This window comes from Protopterus annectens, chromosome 8.part0, assembly GCF_019279795.1.
Source record: "Protopterus annectens isolate FY-2018-M chromosome 8.part0, PAN1.0, whole genome shotgun sequence".
Classification (NCBI taxonomy): Eukaryota; Metazoa; Chordata; order Ceratodontiformes; family Protopteridae; genus Protopterus; species Protopterus annectens.
Window position 1 is genome coordinate 362,281,289 of NC_056741.1, and position 12,272 is coordinate 362,293,560.

A 12,272-nucleotide genomic window follows, 5' to 3' on the forward strand; every position below is an offset into this window, starting at 1 on the left:
AGTCTACCAAGTTAAGTAGGCATAACCTTCCTTTAGCAATACCAACTGGGATGGGACAATGTGTGCCGCTTGCCAATATCTTTGTTGATCATTTCCATGATAATTAATTTCATGGTTTTGTATATTAGACTTGTCAGATTAATTGGTCTATATTTTGCTGGGGTCAGTTGATGGTCCACCTTTGTGAAGGGGATAACCGTGGTCCTCCATTCACTTGGTATGTAGCCTGTTTTAAGTCTGTAGTTGAAAAGTGACAAATGGTCCTGACATGTCATGTTTCAGGCTATTTAGGAGACAAGCCGTGATACTGCCATATTCCAATAAGGCTGTGTTTTTAGCTAGCCTTAATGAATGCTACCGTGACTTGTTAATCATAGAATACTTCAAGCCTCGACAGCCATTCCCTAGTGGAGAAAGAAATTACACAGCCTTCTAATTTATTATGGGTCTAGATACCGGGTAACCATGGGTACAATGTTGAACGGATTATAAATACTGTACTAACATCTTTATTAAATCATTACTTATGATATAGGCAATCATATATTTCTATAAATGAAAACAAACCAGACTGACATAATACCAGTTGCAACCATTTTACATCACAAATAATGCTGACATAATTCTAGATGGAAACATTATACATCATGTATAATCTACCCAATCACTGTCAGTCAAACATTACGTAGCTCATTCAAGTTCTGCCTTCTTTTAAAATTCATTCCTCCCCTGTATGAATTGTCTTAACAATTCCCATTTTTCCTATGTAATTTGCTCCAACCCTTTTTAAAAGATTCCAGTTCCATTTGTTTTATCTCTCTTACTATATTCACTACTTTTAGTTAAGCTGGTTTAGATTTTGATTTCCATTTTCTCGTAATTGCTTTTTGGGCAGCCACCATAATTAGACTCAGCAAGGCCTTACAATGTCTAGGCAATTCCAAGTCTGTATCATAGCTCAGAAAAATATTTTCCGTAGTAACACCAATTTGCTCACCCAGCATCTCTTACAGAGTAGTCTCCAGGGAATCTTTAAAGTCAGCCCACTTATTACAATCCCAGAAAATATGTTCCCAATTACCTCCTTCTTCCCCATCAAGCCTCAAACATTTGCTGTCTACCTGAGGAAAAATTCTCTGGAGTCTACTTGGGGTATAAAAATATCTATGGAAAATTTTCCAAGCAAAAATCCTAAATCTTCAGGATTTTGTTGCATATTTTGAAGATACACATATATCCCACATTGTTTCTTTGTGAACTGCTTATTCAGTCTCTCTTCCAATCCTTTCTAACCTCCTCTGACTGATTCTTATAGTCATCATGCAATATTTTACATACCCTAATTATTCCTTTTTCAAAAGCAGCTTCTCTTCTACATTCTACTAAAACTCTGCCAGTACTGATCTTTCATTTAGGAACCCCCTATTTCCTTCTCTTTACCTATACTCTGATATCACTCCTTGATAGGGAATGCTATTTCTAACCTGCAGTCCATATAAATTACTGGTGTCTTCCCATTCTATTACCTTTCCCTCTCTAGTTATTTGCTCCCGATACCTTGGTTCCTTTGCCAGTTTTCTCCAATAAATTCCATCCCCCTGTTGCCTATTGCCTGTATCCCTAATTGCAGTCATCCCTAATTGGCAGAATCTCCTGTCACCATTCCTTTGTTAACTTAGTTCTTAGAATACTTTGCTACTTTATGAATATAATATTCTGTGTGATTATGGTTATTGTCCTTAAAGGTCTGCATCCAAAATCAAAGTCTCTCCTGGTTTCTTGAGCTTACTCCCTGTTTCATCATCATCCCTTTCCACTTTGAATTATAGTTTTCTGTGTGTCCTATATATAGGAGCCTTAACTGTGTTGCTCTGAAATACCCTGTGATGATAGGAGGTACTGCCAGTCATACCAGGAGAAGTTGGGCAGTGGATGTGTAACTTATGCCAGCTAGCTGGAATTTTAGAAAGAATTATAGGTCATTTATATGTCAAGCTGATTTGTACAGATGCTTGTGTTTAAAATGTATTTGTAAAGTTTCTTGTGTTAAAATAGATCAACAGTGTTTCCTGCTGGACAGAAAAGAAATATACATGCATTATTGTAACTATTTAAATGTATATACTGTGCATATACTGGAAGACAAGATGCTAATCCACCTGACTTCAAAAAAATTCTTGAAATTAAATTACTTTATGGGTTAAGCCATAAAGATGTTTTCTGACAGTTTTGAAGGGAGCCAGAGCTGCAAATGTCTGTACTACAGAATAGTTTGTAGCTCCTGTAGGAAGACTGGAATGGTTTTATTGTTTTACAGCTTCCAGATGCTGCAATAGATCTTAGAAAAGCTCCAGATATGTATGGTAGCATATAAGTACTAAACCCTAGCAGCTTCTAGTGTTGGTAATAGTGTGAGAACCAGAAGTCAGATGACCAGACGCATGTGATGTCATTCTGTACAAAAATACTGTTTTAACATTAGAGGAGACTGAAGTCTCAGGCTCAGTCTGTTCTTGGAAACCCGACTAGAAAGACTCTCATGCACATCATCTTACCTTGCGGTAGTAAATAACTTAACTAGGGAACAGTACTTCTTTTACTCAATCAGGAGCAAATACTGAGATTAGCTAAATGCTATTTTTCTGTATCTGTGTGAAACTTTCCATCAGTGTTATTTTTAATATTTCCCATGGCTGAAACTCTGGTGTATACTGTAAATAGATTATTTAGTATTTTCTTGTTCTTTTATTACTTATTACATGTATTTAAGCTTTTCATTGTGGCTGGTCCTTTTTAGAAAATATTTAAGCTTTGAGAGAATTTGCATATATTTATTTGGTGATAACTCAAGCCACTCCTGAAAGCCTTGCTGTTTGGTCAACATTACTATTTGTATTAATATTAATTTTACTCAAGTATAATTGGATACCAAGCTGTGGCTAGCAATTAAAAAAAAAAAAAACAAAGCAGAAATGCAAACACATGATATATACATAAATAATATACTCATACACAGCACAAGAAGAAAACTATAATTCAAAGTGGAAAGGAATGATGATTATACAAGGAAGAAGCTCAGGAAATAAAGAGAGATTGGGAGTTTGGATGCACACTCTTGCGGAGAACAACAAAAACATAAAGAGTATTATATTCATAAAATAGCAGGAGAATTATAAGAACTAAACCAGCAAGAGGATAGAGAAAAGAGATTCTGCCAATAGGGATGACTGTGGTTAGGGATACAAATAATAGGCAAGATGGGGCTGGAATTTATTGAACCAAGGTATTGGGAGCAAATACCTGGAAAGGGAAAGGTAATAGAATGGGAAGAGGCCAAGAATTTATTTGGACTGCAGGTTAGAGATTGCCTTCCCTATCAAGGATTGATATCATGGTATAGGCAAGCAGAAATAAATAGGGGGCTCTTAAATGACAGATCAGCACTGATATAGATTTTAATAGACTCTAGAACAGAAGGTGCCATTAAAAAAAGGAATAATTAGTAGAGCATATAAAATATTGCATAATAACTATAAGAATCAGTCAGAGGAGCTTAGAAAGGATTGGATGGGAGACTGAATAAGCAATTCACAAAGGACAGTAGGGGGTGGCATATGTGTATCTCACAAATATGCAATAAAGTCTAGAAGATTTATGATCTTTGTCCCAAAGTGCTTACATATGTATTTTTATACCAAAGTAGACTCCAAAGAATTTTTCCTCAGGTGGACAGCAAATGGAGGTGTGACAGGCAGGAAAGAGGTGGCTGGGAACATATTTTTGGGGAGTGTAGTGAGCTGGCAGACTTTAGAGATTCCCTGCAGAACACTATGTCAGAGATGCTGGGTGAGCGGATTGGATTGACTGGGGAGATGATTTCTCTGAGCTATGACACAGAATTGGAATTGCCTAGACATAGTAAAGCCTTGCTGAGTCTAATTATGGTGGTTGCCAAAAAAGCAATTACTAAAAAATGGAAATCAAAGTCTAGACCAACCTTATTAGAAGTAGTGAATATAGTAACAGAGATAAAACAACTGGAATTGAGATCCTTAGAAAATGGAAGGAACAAACTGCATAGGAAAATGGGAATTGTCAGAAAAATAAACACAGAGAAGGAACAAGGTTTAAGAAGTAGGATTTGAATGAGCCATATGATGCTTAACTGACAATGACTGGATAGATTATAAGTGATGTATAATGTTGGCAACTACAGTTGTTTCAATGGTGCCTAGCTGCAAACATTATACATCACAAAGTAGTGTCAATGTGTTTCATTTATTATAAATGTAAGACTGCCTATATCATACGTGATAATTTAATAAACATGTTTATGAAAAAAAAAGTATAATTGGATACCCTTTTAAGAGCATTACAGAAACTGATCTGTGAATGTACATTACAGTCTGGGCAAGGCTGGTAGAGTGGGTAATCTGTGCCAGCCTTTCCCAGGTGTGTGTGTGTGTGTGTGTGTGTGTGTGTGTGTGTGTGTGTGTGTGTGCAAATGAAATCTCAAAGAGTGCGTCTGTCAGCTACTTGGAGCAGGGACACGAAGCACTGGTGTCACAGAGAGGGTGCTGAAGGACTTGGCTTGGACATTCAGTTGGTGACTTAACCCTACAGCTGTACCCGTGGCAAGCCTTACTGGTGACATGGGGAGAGACCGAGAGAGAAACCCAGACCCTGGGCTGAGTGTGTTCACTGTCTGCTCTTAAGGGAAATTGTGCTTGATGCAGAGAGGTCTGCATCTGGAAATATTGAGTGTATCCATTTGTATTTTTACTGAACATCAGTGGTAAGGATTCAGGCTCCTTGATTATTGGCCCAGAGCGGTGATGTCACATACCCCTTCAAGTTGGGTAATCCCAATCCCCCTTGTTCTACTAGAAGAATCATCTTATCCTGCTTGACTCTTGCAGTCTTCAGCTCCCAGATAAAATCCTTCAGCTGTTTATTTACTGCTATCCACAACTGCTCCTCTGGCTGATAAAAGTATGCCTGACCTGTGTATAAGACTAAAGGAACTAAAAACATTTTAACAGCTTGCATCTTACTATCCGTATCCATATAAAAGAGTTTCCATTTTCTCAGTTTTTGTATTATCTTTTGTTTAGTCTCTTCCCGCATATCCTTAACTGCCACACTGAAATCATTTTTAATTCATACACCTAAATACTTCAATTTATCATGTCCCCATAAATATTGAATTTGCTGAAACAATTTGTGTGTGGGCATATAATTTACAACTACTGCCTTTGTTTTAGTTTCACTAATTTTGTATCCAGAAAAGATATGAAACTTGTCTGAAAATGTTCCATAATGCTGTAATGTCCTTTTCTGGTTTTGTCAGGTATAAAATGATATCTTCAAATACAGCCAGTTTTACTTCACTTCCATACCAAATATATCCTTGAATTTCTGAGTCCCTTAATTTCTTTGCCATTGGTTCTAAACATAAATCAAATAACAAAGGGGAACTAGGACACCCCTGCCTGGTTTCTCTTCACAAGCAGAAATAATCAGAGTGGACACCACCCACTTTAATTTTTGCCTCCGACCTCTCATAATATCATCCTAATCAACCTTCTAATTTTATCAGGGAAAGCAAATGCTTCCATTGCCCTGCTCATGAAGTCCCAGCTTACTCTGTCAAAAGTTTTCTCTGCATCAAGACCCACCAACAACAGTGGTATTTTCTTACATTCTGTTTCCTCTGGATTATCAATGTTCTGTTAATGCTGTCAAATGTTGGCCTCCCTTCCAGAAAACCAAACTGATCCATAGCTATTAGTTTTGGCATCACTTTTTACCATTCTTTTAGTCATTATAGACAAACACTTTTTAATCATGATTTAGTATTGAAATGGGCCTGTGTGAAGCTGGATCTGATGGATCTTTATCCTCTTTAGCTATTACAGCTACCCTGCTTTCTTCTCCTCCTCTTACAATACTGTTAAACAAAACTTTCCAGATCTTTATCAGTTTTTCCCCCTAGCTTCCAAACTTCCACAGCAATACCATCTATTCCTGAGGACATTCCTGTAGACTGGTTATACATCACCATTTTTATCTCATCTTCTCCTATCCTGTTAGTAATTGAGCCTCATCTACCTCCAACCTTGGCATATTTAATTCTTCCATAAACGTTTCCATTTGGACCTTTTCTTGATTTCCATATTTCTCTGCTTTATACAGATTCTCATAGAATTTCCAAAATATTTCTAATACTTCTACAGGATCTCTTGTTACCTTCCTTGTTATAGGCTCCCTAAGCTTGTCGACAGCTCTTTCTACTTTCCGTTGCCTCAGTCATTGTCCCAATAGTTTTTTGTGCTCTAGAGTTATTATCAAAAAACAGTTGCTTAACAGCATTCTTTCTAAAGACATGCATATTATCGAGGTAATCCCCTATTTTCTGCTTAGCATTCTGTAGTTGCTCCTCTTGTTCTCTGAGATTCCCCTTATTCTGCAATACTTTTAACATTTGTCAGTCCCTCATAATCATTCTTGTAACTTCTTAATCATAGCTACGTTTCTTTTATTTCCACCCTATTTTTAAACTCCACTATAATTTTATCCCACTCCATAGCTATATTTTCAGGAAAAAAAATTCTATCTTCTCTAATGTCTCCTAAATTAGTTCCACTACTGGTTTATTAAATTCCTCTCTTTTCAGCAGATAGGTGGGAAAGTTCCAGTGTCTCATTTTATTTCATTACACTGTGTTTTCATTATCCTGTGTTTTTATTTTAGTTATTATTGGCGCATGATCTGAAATCGTTATTGGATGCATATCAAGACCTTCAATTACAGGCACATGTTCTTGTGAAATGTAAATTCTGTCTAGCCTAGTCCAGTTTATGTGTCTTGGAAATAATATGTAAATTCAGTCCGAACTCCTAGTACTGAATTCACATCTTCCATGCCAAATATTTTCATAAATTTCTTCAAAAGTCTACCCACCTTTGTTATACTTTTATTTATGGGCCCCCAGACCCATCTTCACTGCTTCAAATAAAATTCTAATCCCCACCTATAAGTAATATTCCTTGCAAAAAGCTGATTATTTCTCCCAGAATATTCTTGAGCTCCATTATAGCAGTTTTAGGTGGAATATAAATGCATGCCAGTGTAATCTTCCTCCCTTGCCAGTAGTCGCTTAATACTACAGAGCAACCATTATCTTTTTTATCCTCCTCTATTAATATTGGAGCTCATCTTGCAATTAATACAAGTACTTTGATTTTCCTTTGTCCCTGGTATTCCACTGAAATCTATCCTGAAAAATCTTTCTTTATCAAATTCACAAGTTCACTTATTTCCAAGTGTGTCGCCTGTAGCATAGATATTTGCACTCTACTTGTTTTAATATAGTTCATTACTCTCTCTTTTGTATTTATCTGTGCCATTGACATTTAAAGACATTACAGAAAGGATCACTGTATTAAAGTTATTATTTCCACATCTAATGTATAACAACATTTTTGTTAAATGTCTATTTATAGCTTTTTGTGTTACATGCATACACTGTTTGGCAGGTTGAACTTTTATACATTTGTTTGTTGTCATATCCATTTCAGCCTATGTCACATCTTACAAAACTTTTTTGTTTTATTGAAAGTGCTCAAAAAAAAAAAAAAAAAAAAACACCCACCTAAAACCTATTAACTTAATACTAACACACACAACTCTGTATCTATTAAGTGATGTCTGGTTTTGTTTCATCTTCATAGCTCTCCCAGCTGGGAATATACCTGAATGCTTTCAGAGAACATTATCCCCTATCCAATTTCTCTTTTTTTCTAGCCAGTTTCTCTTTATCAGACTGTACCCAATCTTTCTTTATCAGAAGTATACACTTATTTGCCAAGCATACATTTATTTGCTAGAAAAAGCCTTATAAAATTCAATATTATTTTTCAATTACTTGCTCTCTCTTAGAACTTGTTACTAGATCAAGCCAAGGGCCCCAATCCAGTCACCCTCCACACATACAAGAATGAGAAAAAGTCCATTAATTTTTCTTTTGTCATGCTCTTTTAACCAGACTTATCTTCTTCTTCTTTTTGTTACATTGCAGTGCCTACATTTTTTAAAACTGAACAAGGAGAAAGACAGATGAAGGGAGAAAAAAACAGGACTACCCATTTACAATAGTATCCCCTTTACACTTAAAAATAACTGAGAAAACTTTATAGCATGCAAACAAAATCATGCACTATAAAAACACTACTATTACGAAAGAATTCTGTTTTACTTACAGTTGACTTTCTCCCGCTTCTTCCCCTCCCCAGAGTATTTTTCTGAACATTACTGAAGTAGGACATATAGTTTGCAACAAGTCCAAAGCCCAAAAAAGTCCAATATTTCCAGATTTTCATGTTCTGTCATATTTTGCAAATGTAATTATTGTTTTGTAACCACACATTTGTCAATTCCCCAGTTACTGTTTTTATTTCTGTTCATCTCCATCTCCCAGATCTTGTCTCTGCTTCATTTCCAACATACTCTCAATTCTCCTAGTCAACTCTCATGCTCCCTTCCTTTTCTCCAGCATTTTCCATTGAAAGATTGGAAGAGGTTTCACTGGCACAGTCTCTGCATGGTCTTTACTACAAGAAGGAGAATCTCCTTCCATTTTACAGCTCACTTTTTGTTGGACAAACTTTTGTATTTCCTCCATAGCATGTACTTTATCAAAAAATAATTTTGGCCCTCTAGGGAAGAATATTTTGAAGATAGCTGGGTATAGTAATTTTAATCTCACACATGCTTCTCGACATTCCGTGAATACATGAGAACAAATGTACTCCTCTTCTGCCTGGTGTACAATGAGTAGTCATTTTCCATGAACACTCTACTATCTGACCACAGGACAAAAAAAATTCAGATTATTTAAACTGCTGTATATATTATGTTTGAGTGACTGATTTTGTACTTGTAGTGATATGTATTTAAACATACACACACACACACACACACACACACACACACACACACACACACACACACACAAACCTTTTAGTCTAGTAGCCCACACATTGACCTCAGACACGTTCACTTCAAAAGGTCGACAAAATGAATGTTGACACATTACCACACATGCCCAAAGAAAGAAGCTTTGCACAAGCAATTAAAAAAAAAAAAATTAACAATTTTTTGCAGGGAGGCAAGCTGCCCTGTACCCCCTCTTCATAGGGGAGGCTGCATCCCCTACTGATTAAATATTAAATATACTAACTCAAAATTCACACATGCCTTTATTCCACACCGAGAATAAAAGCAGTACTTATTACAAACCAATAGATTCATTTTAGCCCTTTCTGCTTATGCAGCTGCCAGTATTAATAATTATAACAACGAAATGGAGAAAGCATAATACCTGCACTATAATTTCTTACCAGCACTATATAAGGTGCGAGTTTTTTTCTTGGGCACTTGAGGCCCTGCTCCATCCTCAGGTAAGGACCTCTTGTCTGCCTGCTCAGTCGCTGGCTCCACATGAGAAGCTCTTTGACTTTCTCCACTGTATGTCATAGGGAAGGTCTTTACTGGTCCTCGGTTGGCTGCACATCTCAGTGAACGCCTGGTGGCATAGGCTGGGTTAATTTTAAGATTCACAGGCTGATAATTCCCTAAATTTAGGACTGCAGATGGGATTCTGAGTCTTGGCTCTTCTTGCATTGCATTGCTTGTTATATCAATGTCTGGATCATTCTGTAGCATGAGGGACTCAGAAAAATTCTTATGTTTATAGGGTTGTGAGGAATGAAGCAGATTTGTTTGTTGTTGTTGCTGGTGCCCTAGGGTTACATCACCACCATAACTCTGAGAGACACTACCAAAAGCATCTAACCCTGTGTGCTGAGGCACTCGGCCACTTGCAGTCATGTCATCAAAGAACCCTGGCACACGACTGCATACTGTTACAAAGTTCAGCTGGCAATCTGTACTGGGAGGGACCTGTGGAAGAAAGGATGGCTCTTGAGAAGGTGGATCCTCTGAAACTTGGACCATGCAGAACTCTCCCTGAGATGTCACAAGAGTAGTTTCTTCCTCAGTATCAATAACTCCAACTGGTTCATCATGGATTATCACAGTCCGGAAAGAATGGAGAGGATGATCATCATGAGAATCCAACATGTCATTGTCCTGCTCATCTTCATTTTCTCCCTCATCGCTATCACAACTACTCGCCAACCCCTCACTCTGTTCTCCTGTGGTATCCACATCAGTTGAGGGCAGTCGTTCACTGCAGATCAAGGAGTCATTTGGGTAACCTTCATCTTTCTCGTCCTCTTCCTCAGTTTCTTTGCCTACTAAAAAACAGTAACATTGTTAGCACTCTAGCCCTAAAGGGGCCTTCATACTAAAATGAAAGCTCTATACCACTGTATAGAAATAACACTTATTAGAAGTACAATGATACCAAGAAGGTGACATCATTTGGGGTTGTCAATCAATTGTCTACCCACAGAGAATGAAATAAATTATTTTGACTTCATACATGTAAATGTCTACATCTCCAAATAGTTTTAACTGATTCTCACGATACTTTCAGGGAATGCTAGTGGGAAAATTACCAGATAAGTGTCCATACATTACTCTCCATGCCCCAAAGACAAAGGAGAAGCTACAATCTCAATGGTAATGACAGCAAACATTTTAAATGCCATTTTGTATTCCACAATATACAAGAATAAAAAAAAATAGATTTATATCAAAATCTAAACCCACTGTGACTGAAGTACTGAATTTTGCAATATAGATAAAGAACTGGAGGTAGGATCTATAAAAATGTGAAGGAGCAAATTACATAGAAATAAATGTAGAATAATGTTCAGGAGGAGTGAGGTTTATGGGAGAGCAAGAACTGATTAATTTATGTACTGTTGGGAGTGAATGATAATTAAAATAAAATGAATACATACTGCATGAAGACAATGAGAAATACATTAATAGAAAAGAAAACAAGCCATAGTGGTAACTGTACCTATGACACTGTTGCAATGATTATATAATAAAGATGTTTAAGAATGCATATTCTTATTCCATCCATCCATCTGTAACCCCTGCCATTGTCTTTGATATAATGATTTGGCAGTATTCTCAGAGTTAAGAATTATTGGTGCAGGATGTTGTAAGAGTCCCTTTCCTTCATTTTTTGTATTATGTTATTATTAAGGTAAGGGCTTGCTTGATCTCTGAGCTGCCTTGTAAAAGAGGGGAAAAAAGTTTCCTGAATCTGAGCAAGAACATTGGCAAATAATGATAACACATTTCATGGTCTTGAAAGGTATAAAACTGGGACTAATCGATATTAAGCAGACAAGTGTTAAGTTGCTGGACTTTATTTTGGGGAAAGGGTCTTCCTATAATTATTTCTGGTGATCTTTTTTTTTGTTTTTGTCTCTAAAGACCAAGACAAAGAGATGTGGCAATGATCACTGATTAAAGTAAATTTTATGTCAATATTGGTACACCTGTGCTTTACATAAGTTTTTATAAAGTCTTATAAAAAAGAGTGATTTCCCAGAGAGTTATGTTTGGTCTTATGGGCTGTTGAAGCAATTGGTGAAGGCTTTCAGTTTGTAGCATTTTCCTTTTTTTTTAATTCTAATTCTAGAGCTGTGATATTGCAGTCTCAAAGCATAATGCAGTCTTTAGGTAAGTTTTGAGGAGAAATACTAGAGTTTGTTGAATTATAGTCATACAGGAAGGGGGAGGGGAGTAAAACAGTCACAAGAGATATTTAGCTGTCTTCTATAGTAAAATGCTCAACAACCCAGTTAGGGATTTTGTCATCAACTGTTTTTTTTTGTCTAAGTTATATGGATGGGATTTTTTTTCTGAGGATGAGCATAGCTCTCCGACATTTTTAGTATTGTTATTGAAGATTAGGTTATAATTACTCTGAATACATGCTCAGGGGCAAAAACTGGGTCCAGGTTTCTGACAGAGTTACAATGTAAGGTTGTTCTACGCTGAACCAAGCTTCCAGTGTGATCCACTTATTATTGATGCTGCAAGGGATATGCAGCTAGTTTTTAGGAATGTATGGTTTATACTAATTTGTGATATTACAAAGGACTGTTTTTGTTATAAGTGGTTGGTTGTTAGTTATGGTTGAACCAGGTTTGAATGCCCTAGGACAGCATTAGTTTCTGAGAAAGATAATTAAGCTTGACAATAAGATTTTTAAACTTACTTGCTGGTATAGTATAGTTTAGTTTTAAGCAAGTGATTTTAAATCAGGAATTACTTTTTGGACA

At 36.5% G+C, this 12,272-nt stretch overlaps 1 protein-coding gene across 1 annotated transcript in view; it reads right to left on the reverse strand.

The window, feature by feature from the left end:
• LOC122808810 (homeotic protein proboscipedia-like) overlaps nucleotides 1–12,272 on the reverse strand; it is a 1,259,012-nt gene that overhangs the window by 1,161,387 nt on the left and 85,353 nt on the right. Inside the window, exon 2 of the mRNA XM_044079870.1 lies at nucleotides 9,402–10,319. Within this exon, the coding sequence (XP_043935805.1) occupies nucleotides 9,402–10,319 (918 nt within the window). The remainder of the gene's footprint in view (nucleotides 1–9,401; nucleotides 10,320–12,272) is intronic.